Source organism: Amblyraja radiata, chromosome 10, assembly GCF_010909765.2.
Source record: "Amblyraja radiata isolate CabotCenter1 chromosome 10, sAmbRad1.1.pri, whole genome shotgun sequence".
NCBI classification, from domain to species: Eukaryota; Metazoa; Chordata; class Chondrichthyes; order Rajiformes; family Rajidae; genus Amblyraja; species Amblyraja radiata.
In genome coordinates, this window is record NC_045965.1 from 16,953,688 (window position 1) to 16,980,546 (window position 26,859).

At 39.8% G+C, this 26,859-nt stretch overlaps 1 protein-coding gene across 1 annotated transcript in view; it reads left to right on the plus strand.

The window, feature by feature from the left end:
* The window catches only part of lamc2 (laminin subunit gamma 2), a 56,207-nt gene that overhangs the window by 12,549 nt on the left and 16,799 nt on the right, over window positions 1–26,859 (plus strand). Inside the window, exons 2-12 of the mRNA XM_033028194.1 lie at window positions 8,086–8,274; window positions 10,488–10,608; window positions 12,569–12,667; window positions 13,248–13,384; window positions 14,699–14,821; window positions 18,233–18,422; window positions 19,270–19,382; window positions 21,717–21,938; window positions 24,111–24,278; window positions 25,308–25,541; window positions 26,580–26,755. Coding sequence (XP_032884085.1) covers window positions 8,086–8,274; window positions 10,488–10,608; window positions 12,569–12,667; window positions 13,248–13,384; window positions 14,699–14,821; window positions 18,233–18,422; window positions 19,270–19,382; window positions 21,717–21,938; window positions 24,111–24,278; window positions 25,308–25,541; window positions 26,580–26,755 — 1,772 coding nt within the window. The remainder of the gene's footprint in view (window positions 1–8,085; window positions 8,275–10,487; window positions 10,609–12,568; window positions 12,668–13,247; window positions 13,385–14,698; window positions 14,822–18,232; window positions 18,423–19,269; window positions 19,383–21,716; window positions 21,939–24,110; window positions 24,279–25,307; window positions 25,542–26,579; window positions 26,756–26,859) is intronic.

Below are 26,859 nucleotides of genomic sequence, written 5' to 3' on the forward strand. Positions count from 1 at the left end.
TCAGCAAGGTTTATGGAAAAAAACAGAAAATTCCTCCGAAAATATGGCGTGTATCACCAACTCCATAATTTCTTTTTTTTATATGCTGCTATTGATAGATAGGTGATTACATTGATGCAAGCTGTCATAGAGAGCTATAGCACAGACCCTTGGCCGATTGTCCAGTGGTAACTAATGGATGCATGATCACCCAGCACCCACTTTTACACTAATCCCACCCTGAATATTTTATTCTACCCTCATTTCCATCAATTACCCCCAGATTCTACTAATCGCAGAAAATGTTGGGCCCTATTATTTGTAGAAATGCAGAGGTGAATAGGTTTCACCAAGGCAAAAACACATTTTTTTACAAAAGACAAATATACTAACATTGAGAATTTCACAAGCCAAAGCTAATTTGCTCAGGATATCATCTTAACACCTGATATATAAACATGTTCAGTCCATAAACTAATGCCAGTTGGAAAATCATAGTTCTACCATAATCAACATCTATTATGTTGGTGGCTGTTAATCAACATTGGAATGCAGCTTTCTTCACTTTACATTCTGGCAGGTTATTGCAGAAAAACAAGTATCAATAACACAAGTGAACATGCCTGAAGCAGTGATATAATGGTAATTTGATGATGATATAAATATCTTGATTTCAGACTTAAAGTAAAAACAAATAGATTTCTTGGGATTCAACACTTAACGCGTGGTCTAAGCAGCTTGTCAATCAGGGAAGCAAAATTAAACACAGATAACAAAAACTTCAAAAAATACAGGAAGTACTTGCAGTTACGTTGCACCTTTGACACACTCAGGTCTTACCATAGTGCTTTAAAATGAAGCATTTTGTCATCATGGTTCTACTGCAAAGTATGCTGCAGCCAAAATGTGCTTTGCAAATGAGCAAACATTTCTGTACTAAATGAGCAACATTGTTTAGTTACCTAGTTAGAAATAGAAACCTTGTGCCGGCTCTGATCTGTTCTATACAATTTCATACCTCTAGTCTCCCTCCCCCCTGACTCTCAGTCTGAAGAAGAGTCTCAACCCAAAACGTCACCTATTCTTTTTCTCCAGAGATGCTGTCTGACCTGCTGAGTTACTTCAGAATGTTGTGTCCATCTTCAGTTAACCAGGAGAGCTCTCCCATTTTCTTCAAATGTGGTCGTATAATTTTACACTTTCTGAGCAAATAAACCCCTGATTTAATAGCTCACTGTCAAGGCTGCATCTCTGACAATGAATTACTTTGGAGTTACACAAGAATGTCAGACTAGATTTTATACTCAGGTGACTAGGAAGGGGTTTATAGAGTCATAGAGTAATACAGTGCGAAAACAGGCCCTTTGGCCCAACTTGCCCACAACGGCAAACATGTTCCAGCTATGCTAGTCCCACCTGCCTGCGTTTGGCCCGTATTCCTCCAAACCTATCCTATCCATGTACTTGTCTAACTGTTTCTTAAATGTTGGGATAGTCCCTGCCTCAACTGGCAGCTTGTTCCATACACACACCATCCTTTGTGTGAAAAGGTTATCCCTGAGTTTCCTATTAAATCTTTTCCCCTTTACTTTAAACTCTGGTCCACAATTTATCTACTCTGGGCAAGAGACTGTGCATCTACCTGATCTATTCCTCTCATGAATTTATACACCTCTATAAGATCACCCCTCATCCTCTTGCGCTCCAAGGAATAGCGTCCCAATTCTCAACCTTTTCAGTCAAATGCCCGCTGAGCCACAGCGGACCCATGTCAAAAGAGAAATGTCAAGTTATTGTGTCAGCAGTGACTCACAACTAAAGCAGTTTCATTTCCAAGACAGCGTTTATTTATTCCAATTTATTTGAGCGTTAGTGTTGGAAAGCCAAAATATTTGCACGTAACGCATTTTATTCTTGGATCAAGTACGGAATGAATAAACACAGCGAGGAGAAGATTTATGATATTGGTTTCTGAAAGCTAGACTCAGACTAGATATACCACAAGTTATTATCCTGTTCTGTTAAAATGTTTACCTGCAGATATATCATGAATTCCAAATTAGGCAGACAACTTACATTGAGTGGAGCAAGTGATAATCTATGTAAGTAAAGAATAAAAATCTTTATTTAGGATGGGCATCTTTTGTGTCAGTTCATGTGTGCGCTTGATGGACTGATTTACCAAACCATGAATTTGTACCTTGTGATATGACGTCCTTGTCTTATGCTTCACTGAAGTAATCAATAAACTCTGCATGGTTGAACTTCAATAAAATGCTGGATCGCAGACTGCAAAACAGATAATGTTCATGTCAGTAGCGACATGATGATGATGTTCATTCACGGAGTTTTTATGAAATAATAGTGATGAATATGTTGATATTCCAAAAAAAAAGATACTTACGTTCTGATTTTTTCAGTACAACTTGAAGATTCAAAGCAAAACGATGGGTAACTTGCAAAGTACAAGGTTGCACCATGCCTAACTTTATAGATTCAATTATTGATGGGGTATAGATTTGTCATTTGGACAAGGGCATCGTCCCCTCACTTGCAATTTACCTACTAAATCACACTATTTTCTGACCTGGAACAATGCAAGTGCCCTCACCAAAAGGACCACAGCAGTTCAAGGCAGCAGATCAGCACGAGATCAATTTGAGACGGAACTAAATGTTGCCCACAATGCCCACATGCCACAAAAACAAATTGAGGAAATATATGGTAGACAAAAATGCTTGAGGAACTCAGCGGGTGAGGCAGCATCTATGGAACGAAGGAAATAGGCAACGTTTTGGGCCGAAACCCTTCTTTAGACTGAGGAAAAGAAATATATCACTTGCAATCTCCAACTTGTAAACACTGTAAAGCAAGTAATGAGCCAAAGTGGCTCTAAAAACAGTTTTGTCCTTGTATTATGCAGAAAAAGGACGTGAGTTATTAATGGATGTTTCCTCCCCCTTCCAACCTAGGAGTGTAACAATTCAACAATGATGCAGGGCAAGCTGTGACATGTTGCTCCACTTCATTTGCACTGTTATAAAACTGGCTAAAAGTTAACCTACTAGAATACGTTAATGTAACTGTTAAAAAATCGTAACCGCGTTTCTCGATGAAAGTGTAGAACCTGTTTCAAGGTATAACACTGTGCTGTGTTTGTGAAAGTGATTCAGGTGATTCAGGATGTAAGGGGGGTGGTCTGGGGGGGGGGGGGGGGTGCACCATTTGTTAAATTTCTCTGCTATTTCAATTCAATGTGAGATAAGGTTTACTCTGTTTACTCTAAAGGATCTTAACCATAATAAAAACACTTGCATTGCAACAAATTTATTTAGGGCTCTTTAATTAACAGTAGTTAATTGCAAATTGTTGTCACAGGAGCAAGGTGTTGAACTGAATTACACCCATCGATCGATCGCAATATGTTGAAAGTGTTTAGTTGAAAGTCACTTAAACTGAGTAATGAAACCACTGTGATATACACATCTGTGCAAAGCACCAACAGCTGAAACTGATAACCAACATTTAGTTTTGAGGTGACTTCACAAGGTGCAGCAGCATCTTCAATGTACACTGGCAATATCCTGCAAATGCACACATTGCTTTCAATAAGAGTTTTACCTAATTGCAAGGCATCAGGTTTCACTGTGTGCAGGCTGTGCTGTACTAACAGCTCACATTAGCAGCCATTTGGTCTATCAAGTCAATACCAGGTGACAAAAAGGCTGCCAGCATCATCAAGGATCCACACCATCCTGGCCACTCACTCATCTCCCCGCTGCCTGAAATCTGCAACATCCAGGTTCAGGAATAGATGCTTCCCCACAGCCATCAGACTATTAAACTCAACTCAAACAAAACTCTGAACATTAATAGACAATTGCACTTTATCTGCTTATTTATGTGTGTATATATATATATACACACACATATATATATGGTATATGGTATATGGTCACACTGATCTGTTCTGTATTTATTTATGCCTACTATATTCTGTTGTGCTGAAGCAAAGCAAGAATGTCATCGTCCTATCTGGGACACATGACAATAAACTCTCTTGAATCTTGAATCAAATTAATCACATTATTTCTGTTCGGCCAGATATTTCCCTGTACCTATTTTTTCTCATTCACCCATCGACTCCACCCCAAGTCTGCTCCCACCCACCAACATTAGTTTAGTTTAGTATAGTTCAGAGATATAGCACGGAAACAGGCCCTTCGGCTCACCGAGTCCATACCGACCAGTGATCCCCTCACATTAACACAAGCCTACACACACTAGGGACAATTTACATTTACTGTATACAAAGTATACAAACCCAAGCCAATTAACCTATAAACCTGTACATCTTTAGAGTGTGGGAGGACGTACAAACTCCGTACGGGCAGCACCCGTAGTCGGGATCGAGCCCGGGTCTCTGTCGCTGCAAGCGCTGTAAGACAGCAACTCTATCGCTGCGCCATAGAAGTAATTTTCAGTAGCCACTTAATTTAGCAACAAGCACATCTTTGGGCAATGGGAGGAAATAAGAGCACTTTGTCACAGTGAGAATGTGCAAACTCTGCACTGGAGGTCAGGGTCGAACTTCAGTCACAGGGGCTGTGAGGCAACACGCTACATCATTGTGTTGTCATCGTGCACAAAGGAACTTACACAGCAATATTATCAAACCAAATTTCAAGTCAAGTCACCCACCTTCCAGCCACATCCCAAAAGTATGTCAGTAGTATAATTGGCTAATGTAAATAATCTCCAGTATGAGTGGGTGGCAGGTGAATTGGGGGTAGCCGATAGCAATGTGAGAATATAGGACTAATGGGATGGTCTAAGTCAGCATAGATTTGATGGGCTAAACGGCCTCCTGTGATGTTAGGAAATAACCGCTGTAAATCCGGTCTGTGGCGTGCATTGATACAAGTAAAGTTACCAATCTTTTCTTGCCGATTTGTTCGAGGTGCTCTTATGTGTAATCTACTTCATCCATTGAGTTGGATGCCCTCATGGAAGACGGAGCATGACGGCAATGACTGGTGTTTCCTGAATGACATTGAAAAGATATGAAAGATTTCATTCAGCTGGGAAAAACGCCTCTCTGACCTCGGTAGTGTGGGTGGGTGTATATGTGGAAATATGGGGTCGAGTAAAATCACTATCCAACCCTCTCCAGTAAACATGAAGCACATTAAGGTCATGTGAATATTATGTATGATTGTGCAGAAGTTGGGGGTGTTTAGCATTTTGTATCCCTGCTAAAATGGTTGAATCTACATTCCTATACTGCATCTGGCAGTGTGTGTTTACATTCAATAGGAAGACAGAGGTGATTTCACAGTGGACACAAAATGCTGGAGCAACTCTGCGGGACAAGCAGCATCTCTGGAGAGAAGGGTCTCAACCCGAAACATCATCCATTCCTTCCTCTCCTGAGATGCTGCCTGTCCCGCTGAGTTACTCCAGCATTTTGTGACTACCTTCGATTTAAACCAGCATCTGCAGTTCTTTCCTACACTGGTGATTTCACAGTGTAGGGAAAGATTCAGAGATAGTGCGGATAATACATATCGTCCTGAGATGGCGGGGAGGGGAGGGGGTGTATTTTTGTTCCAAATCTGAAAGGGAAACAGAGCCATCTTGTGGCCTTTATTTGTTTGTGAGAGTCAATGAAAGCATGTTGAATGCTGCTGATGTAAATTGTATTTTTAATACTCTGCTTTAAACAGTCCTTAACCTGAAAGGTCAGGCCAACTCATCTCATTACATTTTGTAATGGAAACCAGTTATTTCTGGAACAAATTTAGACTAAAGCTCCACTCTAGACGCAACGCCGCTCGTCTGCCTGCGACAGGCACCCAGCAAAAATGCCTGGGTAATATCTGCTGAAGGATCAAAAATAAATATTAATTCATCTGATTTATCTGCTTCTGTTAGACAACAGAATGCACCTTTAGAATGGAGATACGGATGAATTTCTTTAGTCAGAAGGTGGTGAATCTTTGGAATTCATTGCCACAGACGGCTGTGGAGGCCATGTCAATGGATATATTTAAGGTGGAGATTGACAGTTTCTTGATTAGTACGGGTGTCAGGGGCTATGGGGAGAAGGCAGGGGAATGGGGTTGAGAGGGAGAGATGGATCAGCCATGATTGCATGGCCGAGTTGATGGGCCGAATGGCCTAATTCTGCTCCTATAATTTGTGAACTTTATGAATAACATGTTTATGGGAAAAATGTTTGCATTTGCATTTGCATGGCACCCTATTGCACTGCCTTGTGATGTTCCACAGCATGAATCACATTGATTACGTAGCGAGAATATTAACATTATTTATAAAAAATTGATGTTGGGTTATTTTACTTTCTGTCCGTATGATCTTAGCAATGGCCTCCTATAAGGAAAATGCAAGAGGCAGCATAAAGATGGTAATTTCTAAAATTAAATCCTCGTGGATAGTGTTTCTATTTTAATTTAGAAGTCATCTATTATAAATAGTTCCCAGTTTGTTAGTGAGTTGTGTAGTTATTTGATGGACGACCATAGTTGAAAGTCTGGTTGAATTTGTCACCCAGCCATTCCATCTATGTGAGGCACTTCTCAGTGGCCCTGCAAAATGCCCCTTTTAAAAAAAATTAACAAACAGCTTTTATTTAATTATACACAAATACAGAATAGTAACAAAATCAAGACTGCCGTTGGCAGTTTGCAATCAAACAGTTATCAGATTAAAATATTGTCAACTTTATCTACAATACACACGACTCCTGCGGTGACCAGCGTTCAGGGAAGGCCTCCAGAGTTCCTGTAGACACCGCGTGCTCCCTCTCCAGGGACACGTGGGCACGAACATAGGCCCGGAAGAGGGCAGGCAGTCAACTCGGGCAGAACCCTCGTCAGCCCGCTGCGTGGACCCGTGAATGACAAAACGCCCCTTGGAAGTTCTTGTGGTTATGCTGTGTTTCCTGATTGATGTAATCCTTTTAAATCAATTTCCCTTGTGAATCTTTTTCATTTGTAATTCGTTACAATTTTAACATTCTTAAATATCAAGCTCATTGACGCGGACAATGTGATTATTTATCCCAGATCATTTCTCAACAGAGCGGGGTTAAGGGTCTAGACTGACAAATTGCTACAGCTGTTGCTTTGTGCAGTTTTATGACTATAATGCAGTTATATTGTTGGCAAGAAATGAAAACAATTAAATGGAAAGGTACAACATTGAAGATGGAGAACAAGATGATTTTATTCAATAATGCATACTCTGTTGCTACTGTAATATTACACCTATCACATACCTGCCAACTGGTCCGATTTTATTGTATTTGTTCCGATTTTTAAGTTAAAAAAGTGTGAAAAATCGGAACAGTACCATTTTAAAATGAGGGGAAAAAACGTCCAATCAACTGCTGTCTCTAAGGGGGTTGCGTCCAATCACTGACCAGCTTCCCATAAAATTCCCATCTAATTAGCCACTGTCCCCAAGGGCATTGTGTCCAATTATCCAATGCGTTGGTCACTCGGCGGCCAATCAGACGCTGTCTCCGAAGGGCGTTGCGGCCAATCACCGACCAGCTTCCCTTTACTGAAGCAGAAGATGGCTGCAGCCAACACCTTTTCTCTGCTGTTTGCACACAGTGCTAGGCAAAGAGACATTTCAGGAAACATTCTTTGTAAAGATTTTTTCAGCTGTATGAAGACATTTATTTAATAAAATATTTATCTTTTGGGGGTTATGCTGGGTGAGAGAGAGAGATGAGAGAGAGATGAGAGAGAGGGAGAGATGGGGAGTGGGAGAGAGAGACCATGAGAGAGAGAGGGTGAGAGCGCTCGCACTCCGTCAACCCGCCCACTCAGAGTAAGATTTTTCATTTTCAAATGTTGGCAGGTATGCTATCAGCACTATTGATGAACAGCGCAGTGTAAAATATGAGCAAAATTAAACTGGTTTCCACTAGTGGTGTTGGTATTGACCGTAAAAATTGAATCTATGAGCTTCATGCAAACAAGGAATTTCATTGCAACCTGATGTATATGACAATGAACTAATCTGAATCTGAATCAAATAGGGGTTTTGCTCATGCTGTTTATTGTCTTTCTACAGAGTGTGGCTGCAATCACAGGGCTAGACAATGTGTGTGGGATCCTCTACTGCATGAACAAACCGGAAGTGGTACACGCTGTTTGAACTGCGCTGGTCACACTGAGGGAACACACTGTGAGAAATGCAAGGAAGGTTTCTACCCGACCTACCAAGGGGGGCACTGTCAGCCCTGCTATTGCAATTCATTGGGTAAGTTCATAGAGTCAAACTTCATGCCCTTTTTGGTATTTGATCTAGGTGATGGTACTATGAAAGAATTTGCTTGCAACGCATTGGATTAAGGATCAGATCAAGGTAACATCTTTAGACATTTTAATTTTACTCTAACAGATCATTTCAATCTTGGGAGAATGATCTCTACAATATGCCCTTCTCCTTTAATATTTATATCAATCTCCAAGGATGGTTGGCCGATATAATCTCATATAAAGCAATACAACAGTTTGCATTTAGCAAGCTGAATGTGGTAGACACAAAATGCTGGAGTAACTCAGTGGGACAGGCAGCATCTCAGGAGAGAAGGAATGGGTGACTTTTCGGGTCAAGACCGTTCTTCAGATTGAGAGTCAAGGGGAGAGGGTGTCTAGAGATACAAAAGGGTAAGGTGTGGAAACAACAGATCAAAGCAGACGATAATAAGGAAATGTAGAATGGTTCATTGTTAGCTGAGGGGAAGGTGACAAGGATGCATACAATCAATCAAATGAATCAGAAGGACGGTGAACCTAGTCGGAGAACTAGGGTGGGGGAGGGATGGTGAGAGTGGGAAAGAAAGGGCTACTTGAAGTTAGAGATATCAATTTCATATCGCTGGGTTGAAAGCCGCCCAAGCGAAATATGAGGTGCTGTTCCTCCAATTTGGGTTGCAATTAAAGGACGTTCTTTTAGGAAGGAGATGAAGAGGAATTTCTTTAGTCAGAGGGCAGTGAATCTGTGGAATTCTGTGCCACTGAAGGGTGTAGAGGCCAAGTCAGTGGATATATTTAAGGCAGAGATAAAAAGATACTTGATTAATACAGGTGTCAGAGGTTATGGGGAGAAGACAGGAGAATGGGGTTAGGAAGGAGAGATAAATCAGCCATGATTGAATGGCAGAGTAGACTTGATGGGCCAAATGGCCCAATTCTACTCCTATCACATATGACCTTATGATTTGAACATGCGTATACCAGAGAGTTTTTTCATTCTCTACACTTGAAGGCTAAACACATGTAACTGCAACAATAACACTGTTTGCCTTCAGTGGTTCACCTCAAGAGATTCAGTTTAAGGTGTGTTTACTAAACTACACAACAATCAAACTGTCATAATTTTATGTCAAATCTGCACGTGAAATGATGTCAAAAGAGAATTAAAAAAAAAACTTGACAAAATTGTCAGCAAATGATATTATCATTGCATTGATGTCTTTCACTGGCGCTTCTTGTGACCCTTGGCTAGCAGAGTCGTGACTAAATGCCACAACCCAACACTGTCCCTGCGATATTTCCTATAGCTGCAAACAGTGCAACTGAGATGGTGGAGCTCTTGTGTTATGTCTTTTTATCGAAGACCACTGTACACAAACATTAAATAAATAGTTGGAGACACAAGATGCTGCAGATGCAAATATCAGAGCAAAAAACAAGATGCTGGAGAACTTGTTCCTCAAGCATCTTGTATTTGTAATGAGAATAGTTCATAATGATTGCACAAAAAATTGATTAAAAGTACCATAGTGGAATGATCTCATTTGCTAATTGCAAAATTCCTTATCGTTCACTAAGTTGAGGTCATTTGACCAAAGTAGGTTTAGTAATAGTTCAAAATGATTTTCCCAAGTCATCCTATAGGATTAGATAAAACAAGAGTAGATTTAAATTTGTGTACTAAACAAATCATAGTAACATTCATATGCTGGTACTCAAATTAATCAAAACTATGGAAAGTGCATTATTGAACCATCAGCCATGATCACATTGAATGGCGGTGCTGGCTCGAAGGGCCGAATGGCCTATTCCTGCACCTATTGTCTATTGTCTATTGTCTATCTGTAAATGTTCCACAATGCAAATGTTCCTGTTACATGGAAATGTTAGCGAATTGACTAAAGAGCCAAGAGATTATCGTTGTTAATCAATTGTGAACTAATCTATTTTCTTTTGTCAAGTATGGGGTCTTGGTTCTTTAATCTCCGCATTATCATACAATCTAAAGGGCATAATCTCTGATAATGCAGCCTGCAGTTTCTCAGAAGCATATCAAGGATCAATAAAGAATATGATTTTAAAATCTTGAGATGGACTTTAAACCCACATGCCTTTGATTAGAGGTAAAAGTATTTCTCAACTGAGTGAAGTTGGCAAGAAATACATTTCTTACTAATGAAATGGTTTTGTTTGCATATCTTCTGTGTTTCCCAGGTTCCACATCTCGCAGCTGTGATGAATATGGCCGCTGTCGCTGCAAAGCAACAGGAGTAATTGGAGACAAGTGTGACAAGTGTCAGCCTGGTTTTTACTCGTTATCCAGCAGTGGCTGCAAGTAGGTCAATTGATACCTCCTTGTGTCTGGCAGCGAGATTTTTAAGATATGATGACAATAGATGGCATATGTTACAAGTTGCATTTTAAATACGTAATAAAAACAGAAGCAAATGGAAAGTCAGTGTTGGAAAAAGCCGAGCATTTTTTTTGGATGCAGATCTTTTATCGGTTCAGTAATTAAAATATAAATCTACCTTTCCTCTGTTCAGATGTAATAATATCTGCTGTTTATTGATATTGGTTTCTGCCTTTGGAACAATTTGCAACATTTGACATTTTCTTATTACTTCATCTATTGCATTTTTAACATTCTGATTTAAGAAACACAATACTTGGGCAGCAAGGGTATTTCAGTGATTTTGCAAAATCCAACCTCTGTATATTCACCCGCCCCCACTCCCATTCTTTTTGATGTTTGTCCTTTCCAAGCAACTGTCTTACACCTTTTTAAAACACTGGGCTTGGCTTAAACAAAGATCTGCAGCAGAGAATGCCACACTCTGAACTCTTTATGCAAAGAATAATTTAAAGCTTTATTTTATGTTTTTGATGATCTTTCATGCGGCCCTTCACTGTTTACTGTTTCCAAATCATACACAATTGCGAAAACCTCTATCAGCTCATCCATTAACTCTGCAACCTTGGTGAAAAGATTAGAATCTTTCTCCAGAACTAAAAATTTTCAAAGTAATGTGCTTCGACAATAGGTTTCAGCCCAGTTTCAGTTTAGTTTTGTTTATTGTCACGTGTACCAAGGTATGGTGAAACATTTTTGTTGCGTGCTATCCAGTCAGCAGAAAGACAATACATGATTTCAATCGAGCTATTTACAATGTATAGAAACATGATAAGGGAATAAGATTTAGTGCACGGTAAAGCCAGCAAAGTCTAATCAAGGAAAGTCCGAGGGTCACCAAAGAGGTAGGTAGTAGTTCAGCGCTTGTCATTTGTTGTCGTTGCTTTCATGCCTTTCTAAACCAAGGTGCTCCAAAGTTCCAATACATAATACTGCAGGCCCAACTATCAAGCGGTTGACTAGTAAGTAAGATTAGTTGGGTGGGGAGAGGATCATGTGGAACGACATCGATCATTTGGGTCAGATGGGTTAGTTCAATGCTGCATAGTTCACATCATTCAATGCAATTTATGTGAGAGCGGCACATAGAGTCCAAACAATCATTCATTCAAACATTAGTCAGTGGTTTGCTAATACTTTAATCAATTGTGTAGCATTTCGGGCACTCAAGATATATAAGAACACACACTAAACCACATAATTGCTTAGTCAGACCATCTAGACTTTCTTTACAAATAATACATTGTCAGCTTTCCTATGCACATGAATGTATGTATACGTTCTACCATTAGATGAGAATCAGTGCCTACAGAATGGGGTAGGTGACAGCCGCAGTTAGTACATATCTCATTGTCCCACCTGCATCCTACCTGTTCACCTGATGGCTGTGGACGCCAACAGGATTAACAAACTCATCAGGAAGGCTGGCTCCAACGGGGGGGGGGGGGGGGGGGCAGAGTTGAATTCATGGGAGGTGGTTTTGGAGGGGAGGATGCTCCTCAAACTGTGGAGCATCTTGGACAGCACAGCTCACCCCCTCCACGACACACTGGTCAACCTGAAGAGTACCTTCCGCAACAGACTGGTTCCACCATGAAGCCGTACAGAATGCCACAGGAGATTATTTTTCCCGTGACTATCAAACTGTACAACTCCTCCCTCTTCTGTGTGGGGTAGACTGACTCCCCTCCCCCCCCTCCCCCCCGCCCAATCTTTCCACATCCCCAATCCTTTCCACTCATCACTGCAAATTTCATGTTTCATGTATCTTGTGTTTTATGACTGTTTGCAGATCAATTTCCCTCCTGGGATAAATAAAGTTTTATCGTATCGTATTGTATGGTATGGTATTGTATTAATAAATTGTGCTTTTACTTGCCAGGCGCTGTACTTGCAATATGGCTGGTGTTACACGGATCTGTAACGCTGACACCGGAGACTGCAGTTGTAAATATAATGTCGAAGGATCCAACTGCAACCGGTAAGGGGTTTAAAATAACAATGCCATAAGAAAATACTCGTTCAACTTTACTGCTTTTTACACTACATTTACCACCAACAAAGACAAATACACGTTCCTGCTGCCCTTGAGTCTTATTAGTAAAGCTTGAAGTAACCCAACAGTGCAGCCTATTGTGTAGGCATTTTCTTGATTCGCATCTCCAGGCCCTCCCTATCTATGGGATTATACCTGAAGCTGTTAAAATATACAAAACAGCATTTTTTCTAAACTGCAGATTTTTCAGCATCTTCATGGTTATATTTCCCTCAGCTGTTGTGTAAAGCCATTAGTTTGTATTTTATTTTTAATGACAGATTGTTAAATGGAAATGGCTTCAACATAACCTTGAACTGAAATGCATAATAACAAATACACCTTGGTCCCAACTGTTATTTTACGTGAGGTAATTTGCATGTTTTAGGTGGCCCCTCTCTTGCCTTTGGCAAGTGTCTAGCTACTTTGGAAAGACTGAGGAGCTGTGCTAAATCGCAGCTCGTGCTGTGTGGAAAAAAACCCAATAGGAAACATCGTGTTTCAAATTTATGTTTCCCCCTCACAGATGCAAGCATGGTTTTTACAATCTTCAACCAGAAAACCCCATGGGCTGCACAGCATGTTTCTGCTTCAGACATTCATCAGTCTGCAAGGAGGATGGTGGTTACAGGAAGGACGTCATCACTTCCACATTTGATTCAGGTACTGCGCCGTATAACTGCAATGAACTGAAGCGCTGCATGTTACTGTGACACCCAACAACTTGGCAGAAATGTCATTACAATTATAAATATAATATAAATATAAAAATTAAGTACAAATTAAAATTAAATTATTTCATTATATTTATAACGAAATATAAAGAAATATTTTTATTTTTATTTTTATTTAATTTTTATGTTTATGTTATATTTAATATTTTAATGACATTGCCAAGTTGTTGAATGTCACCTCAGTATAATGAAATATATGAAATATGACACAAATTGTGATATGGCACAAATATTTAATTTCATTAAGAATGCGAGTGTAAGTCAGAATTTTGGAAAAACTCAAATGTAAAAATAAATGTGTGTGAATCGAATTAATGGTTTAGGAAACAAAATCAATAGGTTCCTGGAGTGATTTGCAGTGAAGATCATGGAACATGTTACACTGATGAGTACGACCAGCTCCCTTAGATTAGTGAGAGTGAAGGCAGCCTGGGCCTCCGGTTTTGTTTGCTATGTACCTCATCTTCACTTTGCTCAGCTTTGCTCAGTGGTTTGTGCAACCACTTAAGAGCAGAGTTTGTGGAATGCAGCTGCTGTCTACACAACCATATATCAACATGGAGAAGAACTGGAAAAGTCAAGTTGGAATGTATCCACCATCAGGCCAGAGGGTTGGAGAATGACTATTGACAGCTTTGTACAACACAATTATTTTACCAGTAGGGGTATCAGGATACACAAGACAGATAACAGAAGGATTCTTTGATAAGAGCATAGAGCTGATGATAAAATTAATGAACCAAAAGCCTCTTCGAGGCATTTTTATTCCCCAAATGATTCAAAAATAGCTTTCTAAACTATTTCAAAAACGAATCTTATGATGTTACGAAAGATATCAATGCATTAACATATCACTTTGTCATAACATATTACTTCAGCTTGAAATATTTCAGAACAGGAATGTACCATGACAAAGCTGAATGATATTTCACTGCTGGTGGTTTAACAGAAATAAATTATCTGTAAATTATAATGGGCAGCAATTGTTGCCCGTGATGTTATAATATGACCAGTGAACATGCTCACGGAAAATTCTCCATTACATCAGTGGAGAGAACAGCTCATGTGAATGCATTCAACATTTGGTCAATTATATTCCTTGCATGGTTTCCTTGTTCGGTTTTATGTTAGTGTTTAATTCAGTGATTTCAGCAATATTGGGATTTTCCAATAAAACTCCAATATTAGTTGTAACTACAAACGACAAAGAACTTGAGACTTACTGGCCTCTCCTTGTGTACAGATACTGAAGGGTGGAAAGCTCAGAACCGCCGTGGCCCCGATCTCCATACAATGAGATCATCATCATCTCGTGACATTATTGTTCAGGCCAAAGATGAATACGCAGTCTACTTTGTTGCTCCAGGTGAGTTGTGAGCAATTATGTGCACGTCATGTAATTTGCTAATTCTGTTTTTTTAATACAACATATGTTTTGATGATAGATACAAAATGTTAGCGTAGCTCAGCGGGACAGGCAGCATCTCTGGATAGAAGGAATGGGTGGCGATTGGGGTCGAGACTCTTCTTCAGACTGAAGAGGGGTCTCGACCCGAAACGTTATCCATTCCTTCTATCCAAAGATGCTGAGTGACTCCAGCATTTTGTGTCTATCTTTGGTGTGAACTAGCATCTGCAGTTCCTTCCTATATGTTACACATATGTTTTGATGAAGTTGCGTGCAATATTTCAGCATTTAGATGGTTGCAATGATTCTACTTTGTGATCTCAAACTCAAGCATAACAACTAATTTTGATCTGCCCTCAAGAAACCGCAAATTGTGATTTTACAATTGGATTGCAAACCCTAAACTTTGCTGTGCAGTGCTTTACAATACAGGCAGCAAGCATAGAAGCTCAGCCTTGTTGGGGCTGTAATGTTTATAAGTATTTTGATAATTACAATCAACTTTTCTGCTTCTGATCTGCCTCTTGCATTATTAATTTAAGATAAACAGCACTTTTAGATGTGGTTTTATGTTGAAGGGAATGAATAGATTTTCTGTTTATATAGCTCTCGAAAATTATCTATGTCTTAATAACTGTCAATATCTTCACAGCTTATATTTTCAAAAGTGTCATCTGTCTGCTCATTCACTAACATTGACGGAGCTGTAACCTCAGGGAGGGACTATACTCAATCTAACCTTGACATTACTTAATCTGTACGATCAAAGATTCATAGGCAGTGCCACATGCAATTTAAGGGATTTATGGTTTATCCAGCTGAAAGCTCAGCACCCAGCATAGCATCATTAAGGAGTGCTCAGCTTCTCAATCACTGAGTGCAAACGACAGAGGTACTTGTGACCTTCCGAGCCCCCTGGTCCTATCAATCCTGCTGTACTGCGGTGGGTGCACCTGGAGAGCCAGCAGAACGGAGAGCCAGCAAGTGCTGAGATGTTGAGAATTTCTGAAATGTTGGGGTTTCAACAAGTCACGAGGAATGCCACTTTATATGGAAGGCAACCTCTCATTCCTAAAATATCCACACATACTAAATCAATGAATGCTCTGGGTCAGACAATGACACAGCAGGCAGCTGCAAGCTTGGAGCATCTAATTTTACCATCACCAAGTTTTCATTCAGAGACTAACCACGTAGCTGTTTCAGACCAAAATTGTGAAAACTGAAAATAGACACAAAAAGCTGGAGTAACTCAGTGGGACAGGCAGCATCTCTGGAGAGAAGGAATGGGTGACATTTCGGGTCGAGACCATTCTTCAGACTTGTTAGTGATAAGGGAAACAAGAGATGATGTAGAGAGATAAAGAACAATGAATGAAAGATGTGCAAAAAAGTAATGATGATAAAGGAAACAGGCCATTGTGAACTGTTTGTTGGGTGAAAATGAGAAGCCAGTGCGACTTGGGTGGGGGGAGGGATAGAGAGAGAGGGTATGCCGATGCTACCTGAAGTTAGAGAAATCAATGTTCATACCACTGGGCTGTAAGCTGCCCAAGCGAAATATGAGATGCTGTTCCTCCAATTTGCACATTTACACAAGGTTAAGTATGGAGCCACACACTTGTGGCCAGAACAATCACTTGCTGTGTACACCTCAAGTTCAAGTTCAAGTGAGTTTATTGTCATGTGTCCCTGTATAGTAGCAATGTTACAAAATTTTGAGATTTTAAAAATCAAGTCTGTAATTTATCCCATCAGATAAAGCATAAAAATAAGTTTAATTTGACATCTAATTCACTTTCATATCTCAAGTATTTAAAAAGTTATGGCCATTTTCATACTCGGAAATGAGCATCTTGTTCCCTATTGATTTTCTATGGACATAACAAAAAAGTTGTGATCGTGAACAGTCAAAAGCCCATAACTTTCTTAAAAATTAAGAGAACTGAATGAAATTTTCAGTTATCATAGATTGAAGCATTCTGAAACAAATATAAAATAATCTTACTTGGATGACCTGAAATTAAAGCATATAATTAGTTAGTTACCTAATTGTAGCTAATTTCAGACTTCAATTACTAGATCTAAACATCTATCCATTTCTTAATAAATGATTAACATTTTTAAATAGCCTAAATGTCCAAATAATATTCACAAATAATTCACAATAAAACATGGTTTTTAAATCTCATTTACATTAATTTATAGGCCAAATGGAAGGAATTCAGTGTTCAATTGCTGTAAATAAATGCCCATTTAAATCAGCTTTCCAGTGGGTCCCTGTGGAACGCGCTGGTTTAGAACGTTCACATTGCGGTAGATTTGTGCCTCAAATGCCGAGAAAAATACTGCGCGATATAATGGGCCCAAATTGAGCTACTCGCAATATTAAATTTTGTATAAAAGGATCTTTAGAAGCCCTTTTGAATGTAAAAATATACAACCTACCTTCTGCTATTTTCTTTATGAGACCCTGCGGTTGCTGACGGTCGCGGGTTTAAAGATTGATTTTTAAACTACTATAACTATTATTCAAGGCCTTTAAACCTAATAATAGCTTTTGCGACGGGGTCTATCAGCGATTTTTCGTTAATAATTAACTAGGCTGAACATTTTCGATTGGAACAGCTTAGAGAAAATCGCGTTTTAAACCCGCCCCCTCTAAACGGCGCCAAAATCGCGCACAACCTCAGCGGCAGATATTCAGCGACGCTTCAGGTAGGCTTTGCAACATACCTATGTATAGGACAATGAAATTCTTGCTTTGCTTCAGCACACAGAACATAGTAGGCATTTACTACAGAACAGATAAGTGTGTCCATATACCATAATATAAATATATACACACATGAATAAATAAACACCTCACTAATAGGATGGGAGCAAGACTCCCTTTCAAAAGGCTACACCTTGATCCTCATAGATGAAAACACCATTCTCATAATGCTGTACGAGGCAGTCATGACTGCTTCAGCTGGTAAGTGAAAACAGAGATCAAGTAATGAATGGAACTGCCCACATTTTTTCTGCTCTACAATAAATGCGATAACTCAGCACCTCCAGAAAAACAAACAACTGAAAAAAAGACACAAACTGCTGCAGTAACACAGTGGGTCAGGCAGTATTTCTGGAAAACATGGATATGTTGCGTTTCGGATCGGGACCATTCAGTCTGAAGAAGGGACCCTACCTGAAATGTCACATATCCATGGTCCCCAGAGATGCCGCCTAACCTGTGACTTTTTTTGTTAACCAGTTACTGCAGTTCTTCTATCCTCATTGATGAAACCGAATGTGTTATTACTATTTGCATTTATCGCAGTATGTAAAGTTAATTACTCATGTTCCACTTGTTTTTTTTATCTTCAGCCAAGTTTCTGGGAAATCAAATGTTGAGTTATGGCCAAAACCTCTCCTTCACATTCTACTTGGAACGGGGTGGTTCTTACCCATCAGTTGAAGACATCATCTTGGAAGGAGCCAGTCAAACACTAAGTATACAAGTGAATGTGCAAAATAACCCAATGCCATCCACACGCAAGCATAAATACAACTACAGGTACATATAAGCAGATGTTAACCATAGATTACGGTGTAATTCTAACCCGACGATGATGGAGTACAATCATACCAATACAGTTTCAGCCATAAGGAGAAAGTAATGCCCCTGTTCCACTTAGGAAACCTGAATGGAAACCTCTGGAGACTTTGCGCCCCACCCAAGGTTTCCGAGCGGTTCCCGGAGGTTTTTGTCAGTCTCCCTAATGGTCGAAAGTGGTTTCCGCTTCTTCTATGTTCCGGCGATTATTTCAAAAAATTCAAACTGGCCGCGACTAAAAATAGGTTGCCGTTTTAAAAATCGGTAATTTTTTAGTCGAAGCCGGTTGCGATGCTAGTTGAAGGTGGTTGCCGGAGGTTGCAGGTGGTGGAAGGTAAGACCTTCCAGAACATAGAAGAAGCGGAAACCACTTTCGACCATTAGGGAGACTGACAAAAACCTCCGGGAACCGCATGGAAACCTTGGGTGGGGCGCAAAGTCTCCAAAGGTTTCTGTTCAGGTTTCCTAAGTGGGACAGGGGCATTACAATTCACTGTGGACAACTTTGTTGTCAAAGAAGACAAGGCCTATTGGTACATAATTTAACACCAAGTCAACTATATGTTGTTTAAGAAATAGAAATAGATTTTCCTGTGGCTTTTTCTCTTATAGTGTAGTATTAAATTTGTGGTAAAGTTTAAGGGACTGATACAATAAACCACTGTAACTCTTTGGCTAATGAAAGAGTCAGCCATGTTTTGGGATACAAATGTTGTAAAAGATTTGTAAAGTTTTGCTAATGGTATTGTTGTTTATAAACCAACGACTGAAGAATATTTTAATATTTTAATAATCTTTTATTTTGTAGACTCCATGAGGGTCTGGAGTATGGATGGAAGCCATTTATAACTTCATTTGAATTCCAACGGGTGCTTAGTGATCTCAAGACCATCAAAATCCGTGGCACCTACGCCATACGGAGTAAGTCCTCGAAAAGCTCACTTGAGCTGGGGTAAATTAAACGTGTGAAGTACAATATTGAAAAGTAAATTGAAAAACCAAAGTACCTCAGAGATGTGAATAAAGGTTTATAGAAGTGGATCGTGAAGTGGATATTGAAGTGTTTGAAGCAACAATTATCACTGTTCACCTGTCAACATATTCATTAGGGAATCACATCTAAAGGACTACTATATATAGGCAAAGAGTCCAAACTGCTCTTGTCCAGATACTTGGAGCAGTAAGGTTACATTCAGTGGATACTTTCTCAGCAATTAATTAACCAGATATATGACTTTGTTGTCAAGTATTATTGAAACAGCAGTGGTTGATAAAGCATGCAAATGTCACAGGCATTTCAGATTAGAGCCATTGAGTCTTGCACCATAAAACAGGTCCTGATATACAACATGGAAACAGAAAATGCAGGTCAGACATCACCTGCGCAGAGATAAATAGAGTTAATGCCCGTCATCAAAATTGGTAAAAAATATATTTTTTCCAGTTTATTTATTGCATAAGCTTAGCTGTCAATAGAGATGAGAATCTGTAAGTAAATTGCACTTGGCGGTAACCAGCTTTTTACTTCCAGTGACAGATGAGTGCAATCTGGAATGGGATGTTGAAAGATGATAAACTGCAATCTTAAAATAAACATGGCGCCTTTTGGTTCTGATGCCTTTGCATCTGATGCCTTCATTTTAGCTAAAGACACAATTGGGATGTGCTTTGATCCAGACTCCAGGAAAACAAAAATAAATCAAGAGTTCCTGCTGCTGCTCAGACCTGGTGGTTCCTAGTTTTCCTCTCCAGTGCACCCACAGGGTCAAAGAAAAGAGCCATGAAAGCAGGTCTATTATGCTGATCCACATTTTCCTGAGTTTCCTCCATCAAAGTATAGTTGCTCTGAATCCTTCCAATTCCCCTTTAATCCTTCCAATTCCAATTGCCACAGAAGGCTGTGGAGGCCAAGTCAATGGATATTTTTAAGGCAGAGATAGATAGATTCTTGATTAGTACAGGTGTCAGAGGTTATGGGAAGGCAGGAGAATGGGGTTAGGCGGGAGAGATAGATCAGCCATGATTGAATTGCGGCGTAGACTTGATGGGCCGTATGGCTTATTTCTACCCTATTCCTTATGTCCGTAAGTGCTAATGGGCATTTCTTTGGAGGAATGGCTTAGTCCCTTCATCTTGCTCTGCTGTGTCTGGTAAACACCAGGAAGGTTTGGGAACCTCTAAAGGAGCCCAATAAATGTTGCATTCCATCTGTTGTCAGTTGCTTAAGATCTACAAATTCCAGGCATTCTGGGAGCAAACAATCTGCTGGAGGAACTCAGTGGGTCGAGCAACATCAGTGGATGGGAAGAAATGGCAGATGTTTCATGAAGAAATCCTGCATCAAGAACATCTGTAGTCTTCCAGTAGTGGGTTCTTGGTTCTTGGTTTCTTGGTCCTCCAAAATATTCCAAATGGAATTTAAACTGGAGGTGGTGAAGGGAGGGATTAAGCCAGAAAGGGTTATTGGGAAGAAAGAACTACTTTAAATTTAGTTTAATTTAGGGTGGCAGCAGAAAGGCAGATGAGGACTTTCAATGTCCTTCCAAAGATTCTCAGCCCATTCTCGAAGCTGGGTTTCCAGCCTCTGTTCAGGCCCCAGGCTCAGATCAGGTGTAAGCCAGGTTTCTAGATGTTGGATATATTGGCATGTTAAGTGTTTCAAATGAATTGCAACTTTGATCCGAGCTTAGGAAGGACAGAAAAAAAAAATTGTTAGGCTAGAACATCAGTATAGCTCCAGATGTTCTTATTCTATGACTCCTTAATTTCTAGCTTGCAATGCTGAATGCAGGATGTGACTTTAAATGCACCACTGTAGAATGCCAAGTGACAGCAGTAGACAGAGTAGAATAAAAGCCTGAATGCAGTCTTCACTACTTGCTGTACCTCCAGAGAGTTGCGAATCTGTGGAATTCTCTGCCACAGAAGGCAGTGGAGGCCAATTCACTTGATGTTTTCCGTGAGAGTTTTCAGTTTTCACAGTTAGATAGAGCTCTGAGGGCTAACGTAATCATGGGATATGGGGAGTCAGTAGGAACGATTTTGGATGATCAGCCATGATCATATTGAATGGGGGTGCTCGAAGGACCGAACGGCCTACTCCTGCTATTTTCATATGTTTCTATGAATACCATCATAAGCAGCCAACAGATGCTTCTTTTAAGTACAGCACTTTTTGTGTGTTATTAAACAATTGAAGCAGGCGACAATTCAGCAAAATGGTGGTGAAAGTAACCTGGATGTTTTGTATTACAGGCCCTGGACATATTGATAATGTGGTCTTGCACACGGCCCAGCCTGGCACTGGAAAGCCCGCTCAGTGGGTAGAGAGGTGCACGTGTCCAACTGGCCACGAGGGACGATTCTGTGAGAAATGTGCAAGTGGTTACACAAGAGAAAGTCCCCATCTGGGACGTTTAAGCCGGTGTGTGAGATGCAACTGTCAAAGCCCCAGTGAGACCTGTGACCCCGAAACTGGTGAGTCTGTGATAGATTGGCTTGGATTAGTGTTCAACGTGGGAGACAGTGACATATATCTTGCCTCTTAATAAACATACCTGGGGCTCCAAAAATAGAGCTGATAGAGAATTATTAATGGTAGATATTTGTCCTCGGTTAGCTGTGCTAAATACACTAAAGTCGTTGTGGTCCTTAATCTTCTTAACTTGGCATTTAAAAAAATAAAATTTGCAATTACAAAACAGTGCAGTTGAGGCAGTGGTGCAATGGATACGCCTCTCACTCTGAATCAGAAGATTCCAGGTTCGACTCCTGGCTCGAAACTTTGCAGCACAATGGTGGAGCTGCTGCCTCTCAGCACTAGAGACCTGGCCGCGGGTGCTGCATGTGTGGAGTTTGCATGTTCTCCCTGTGATCCACGTGGAAATTCTCTAGATGCTCCAGTTTCCTCCCACATCCCAACGACATGAGGGATTTTAGGTCAATTGGCCTCTGTAAAATTACACCAACTGTGTCGGGAGTGGATGCGAAATGGGGATCACGTAGAACTAGTGTCAACAGGTAATCAATGGGCAGCAGGGACTTGATGGGCTGAAGGGCCCATTTCCATGCTGCATGGCTACAAAAATAAAAACAAATTATTTCCATTAGTCAATTTGTCAGGGATGTCGATAGAATAATTGAAGAACAATCACAAGGTATCAGGAAGAGCTAAGCTGACATTGAGAAGATCTGCTCTGTGAGCTGAGGATGACAAGACAATAATGCTAAAGATAGGCAAAAAAAGCTGGAGGAACTCAGCGGGTCAAACAGCATCTCTGGAGAGAAAGAATAGGTGACATTTCAGGTCGAGATTCTTCTTCAGTCTGAAGGAAGGTCCTGACCCAATTCGTTCTATCCAGAGATGCTGTCTGACCTGCTAAGTTACTCCAGCTTTTGTGTCTATCTTCGGTTTAAACCAACATCTGCAGTTCCTTCCTACACAAGACTATAATGCTGTTTTTTCATTCAATAAAGTGACACGTTTGAGATTTCAAAAATAAACCATGAAACACCCTGATTTAACACTTAATCTGCTGATCATAATTTTAGTTCCCTTACTCTCTTGGATTCATTACCCCCTTTAGGTATTTCTGTTGATGTTATTACTATATTCACAGTTAATAATTCAACAAGAAACCTCTCCCCCCTGCAGAAATCGACAGAGAAAAAAAAAATGTGTATTAACTTTCATCAGAATTTTTGTTCCTTCATAAGGTGCCCAAAGGCAAATTTGGCTGAAGGATCAAATTTAATGTTATATATTGTACAAAAAAATATGAGGGGTAACTAGATAGTTGTGATGGACGAAGAACTGAAAATAGTTACTGGCAGTTTTTCAAATGTGAGGCACTTTAAAAAATACTAAGGTGATTCCATGAACATTCATCCATCAGCTAGAAAGATAACACTGCTGTACTAAGAGTACGATCTCTCTATCAGAAAAAATGATAGGAAAAATCTACTCAATATACATGCACCTGTATATTATGCAGGTGTTTAATTTATGCATCTTTGAAATAACGCACTTGTTTAATTAATACCAAAACCTAATTTATGCGCTGTATTTTTTAAATAACATGCACAAATTTAAATGTATATGTTTAATTTACATGTTTTTGAATTACGCGCTGCTTTCCAGAAGCATAAACTCTGTGTAGAATGCGAGGTGCCTGTTGTTCCAGCTCTTATGGAACCACATTACCAAGCAAAGCTGCAACAACTAAATTTTAGCTGGAATAAGTGGAGATCAAACTAAAATTTGGTTGAAAGTACTTAAATATTTAAAATAATTATCATAGGAGTGGATGACAACAGAAGAGGAATATAGACACAAAATGCTGGAGTAACTCAGCGGGACAGGCAGTATCTCTGGAGAGACTGAGTCTGAAGAAGGGTCTCGACCTGAAACATCACCCATTCCTTCTCTCCAGAGATGCTGCCTGTCCTGCTGAGTTACTCCAACATTCTGTGCCTATCTTCAGTTTAAACCAGCATCTGCAGTTCCTTCCTGCACAGAAGAAGAAGGTATCTGACTTGGTGTCAAATTAGTGCCTTAATAAGGAATTGATTGGTGCTTATTGAATGAGAGGAAAGCACCCATTTGTCCAGTGGACATATTAATGAATGCTTTTTCTTGTTGCCTTCTAGGTTCCTGTTACAGCAATGATCAATCCAGAAACTGCCCAGATGGTTACTACTCTGATCCTTCTGAATCAAGTGGCTGCAGGACATGCCCTTGCCCCGGTGGTACACGCTGCACGGTGGAAACGGATACGAGGGAGGTTGTATGTGTGGGCTGCCCAAGTAAAACAATGGGTAAGTGTTGGGTGCAATCTACCAACCTTGAATGTGTTAAAGCTATATTATACACGCATGAAAAAGAAGGTACTCCAGACAAAGGGGGAATAGCTGTTATATACATCTCAGGTTAGAATCAGAATGGTGCCATGCATTGATGTTAGACAGTACAGTGGTCTAATATTATTCAATGTGTATGTGAATGCCTGAAGAAAGTAACTCAATTTGCCATGCTGTGCAGTAGAACTTACATAACACATACTCTAAATGCATCAGAACGGTCACCAACTTGCAACATTAATTGAGTATGAGTATGTTTAGTATTTTATTTTTCTTCAAATTTCCAGCATCTGCAGTGGTTTGCTTTTCAATTACTACTGTCTACCTTGTCCAATCTGAAATCTTTAACCTGTTTGACGACACCCCTCTCCAAGACTTCCCACCATCATTTGGCACATTCTCCTTGCTCCACATTTAACTATCCAGGTATCGTTAGAGAATCACATTAGAGTGGATCACTGGGAATATCATGTAAACCAAGGTGTTTCCAGTGATCTACTGTTGGATCCCTCAACATTGTCATGTGTTCCTGGAACATTACTGGCACATTGGAGAGGCTAGTTATTACTGGAGTTCATTTTTATGCACTGATGTCCACAGAATCTCACTGTCATTATACTCAGTCAATAACTATGTCATTTATTCAGAGTTCCAACAAAGCAGATACCTCCTTCGTTTACCACCATTAGAAAGAATTAAAATGAAGCAAATAGTTTCACTATTACTACACAGAAATCATACACATCAAATAATTTTCTATTCACTGACTTTATGTGATGAGGTAAACACTTTCCCATTCATAGCTTAGTCCACAGATTGATAAAGGAAGAACTCCTCCTGCATTGATAATTTAACATGACATGGCATATCTATGTAAAACAATATAGACGATCCTTGTAGTAATTGGCTAACGTTTAGTTAATGCTAAACTTTGAGATTCAAATGTGTGTAGATTTCAATTTTTAATCTTCTGCACCAATTCCCCAGGTAAACGATGTGAAATGTGTGAAGAAGGGTATTTTGGGAATCCTCGAGCCGGCAGACCCTGTCAGCCTTGTAGATGCAACAATAATGTGGATCCCAATGCAGTCAAGAATTGTGATCAGGGGACAGGAGAATGTCGTAATTGCCTCTACAACACCGCAGGACATAACTGTGAGAGATGCAGACCTGGCTTTCATGGAAACGCACTTGCCTCTAATCCATCAGAAAAGTGCAAATGTAAGAATTGCTTTTGAATTTTATATGTGCTCGTGTTTATGCAGATAGATTTGGTGCATCAAATTCATTTTACACCAAATTGTAGACACTTCTTGATATTTTCATATGTTTCTTTTGCTCAAAGTCACTTAGTTGAGTGTGCTCAGTCAGACGTTCTCTTTGTTGGATTGTGATCTATTTTCCATGCATGGCATGTATCCAGTGAGATCCAGTGAGAATAGCTACTCATTGAACAAATTCCGGATAAAAGATCTGGAGACATTATTGTTCAACTACAGTATCAAACAGACAGATTGAGGTTTTTGTCTGAGCAGAGGAAAAGATTACACAGTGGTCCTCATCAAATACCACAGCCTGTTATCACCTTCCACTAGGAGGTCCCAGGAACTTATAACTATCTACCTCTTTGGTGATCCTTGCACTATCCTTGATCGGACTTTGCTGTTCTCTTGTTATTCTCTTGTTATTCTCTTGTTATGAATCTGTACACTGCAGATGGCTTGATTGTGATCATGGGTTGTCTTTCTGTTGACTGGTTAGCACGCAACAAAAGCTTTGTACTACCTTGGTACATGTGACAATAAACCCAACTAAACTATATTGACATTTTTAAAATTTGCATGTATATTCAAGTCTCATCATCCTCATATTTGGTTGCAGCAGCAAATGGATATTTACTGCGAAATGGGGTGAAAGAGTGTTGGGTGTGGTAGATAATAGTGGAAAAATAAATCGACATTAGGGCTAATAACCACAAAAGAAAAAATTCCCACATTTAGGTTGCTCTTCAGGAAGTGTAAACCATATTCCTTCTTGCATTAAATGGATTTAATGAGGTTGCTTACCTGTAAAATTAATTGTTTAAATAATTAAATAACTGCATTGAAATAAAGGGGAGGGAGGTATATAATGCTTTTTCTCTCTTTGGTTTGCACTGTTCAATACCACAGGTTTCTCTCTTAACTATTGAGAACTTTTATGTAAAGGAAAATGAAGGAACAGATCTTGAATAAAAAATAAATTATTTTACTTTTGCAGCATGTAAGTGTGACCCAAGAGGTTCTTGGTCCACCCAGTGCAGGAGCGATGGGACGTGTGATTGCAAGCCAGGAGTTTTTGGAGATCAATGTGACCAGTGTGCAGGAGACACTTATTACAACAGCACCACGGGCTGTGAAGCGTGCCCCGACTGTTATCTGGGAGTCAAAAACAAGGTATGCGTCATTATTCACACTCATTCAATGGAGAGGTGATGCTTTGGGTGGGACCCTTCATCAGTTTGAAAAAGGGTCCCGCCCCAATATATCACCCGTCCATT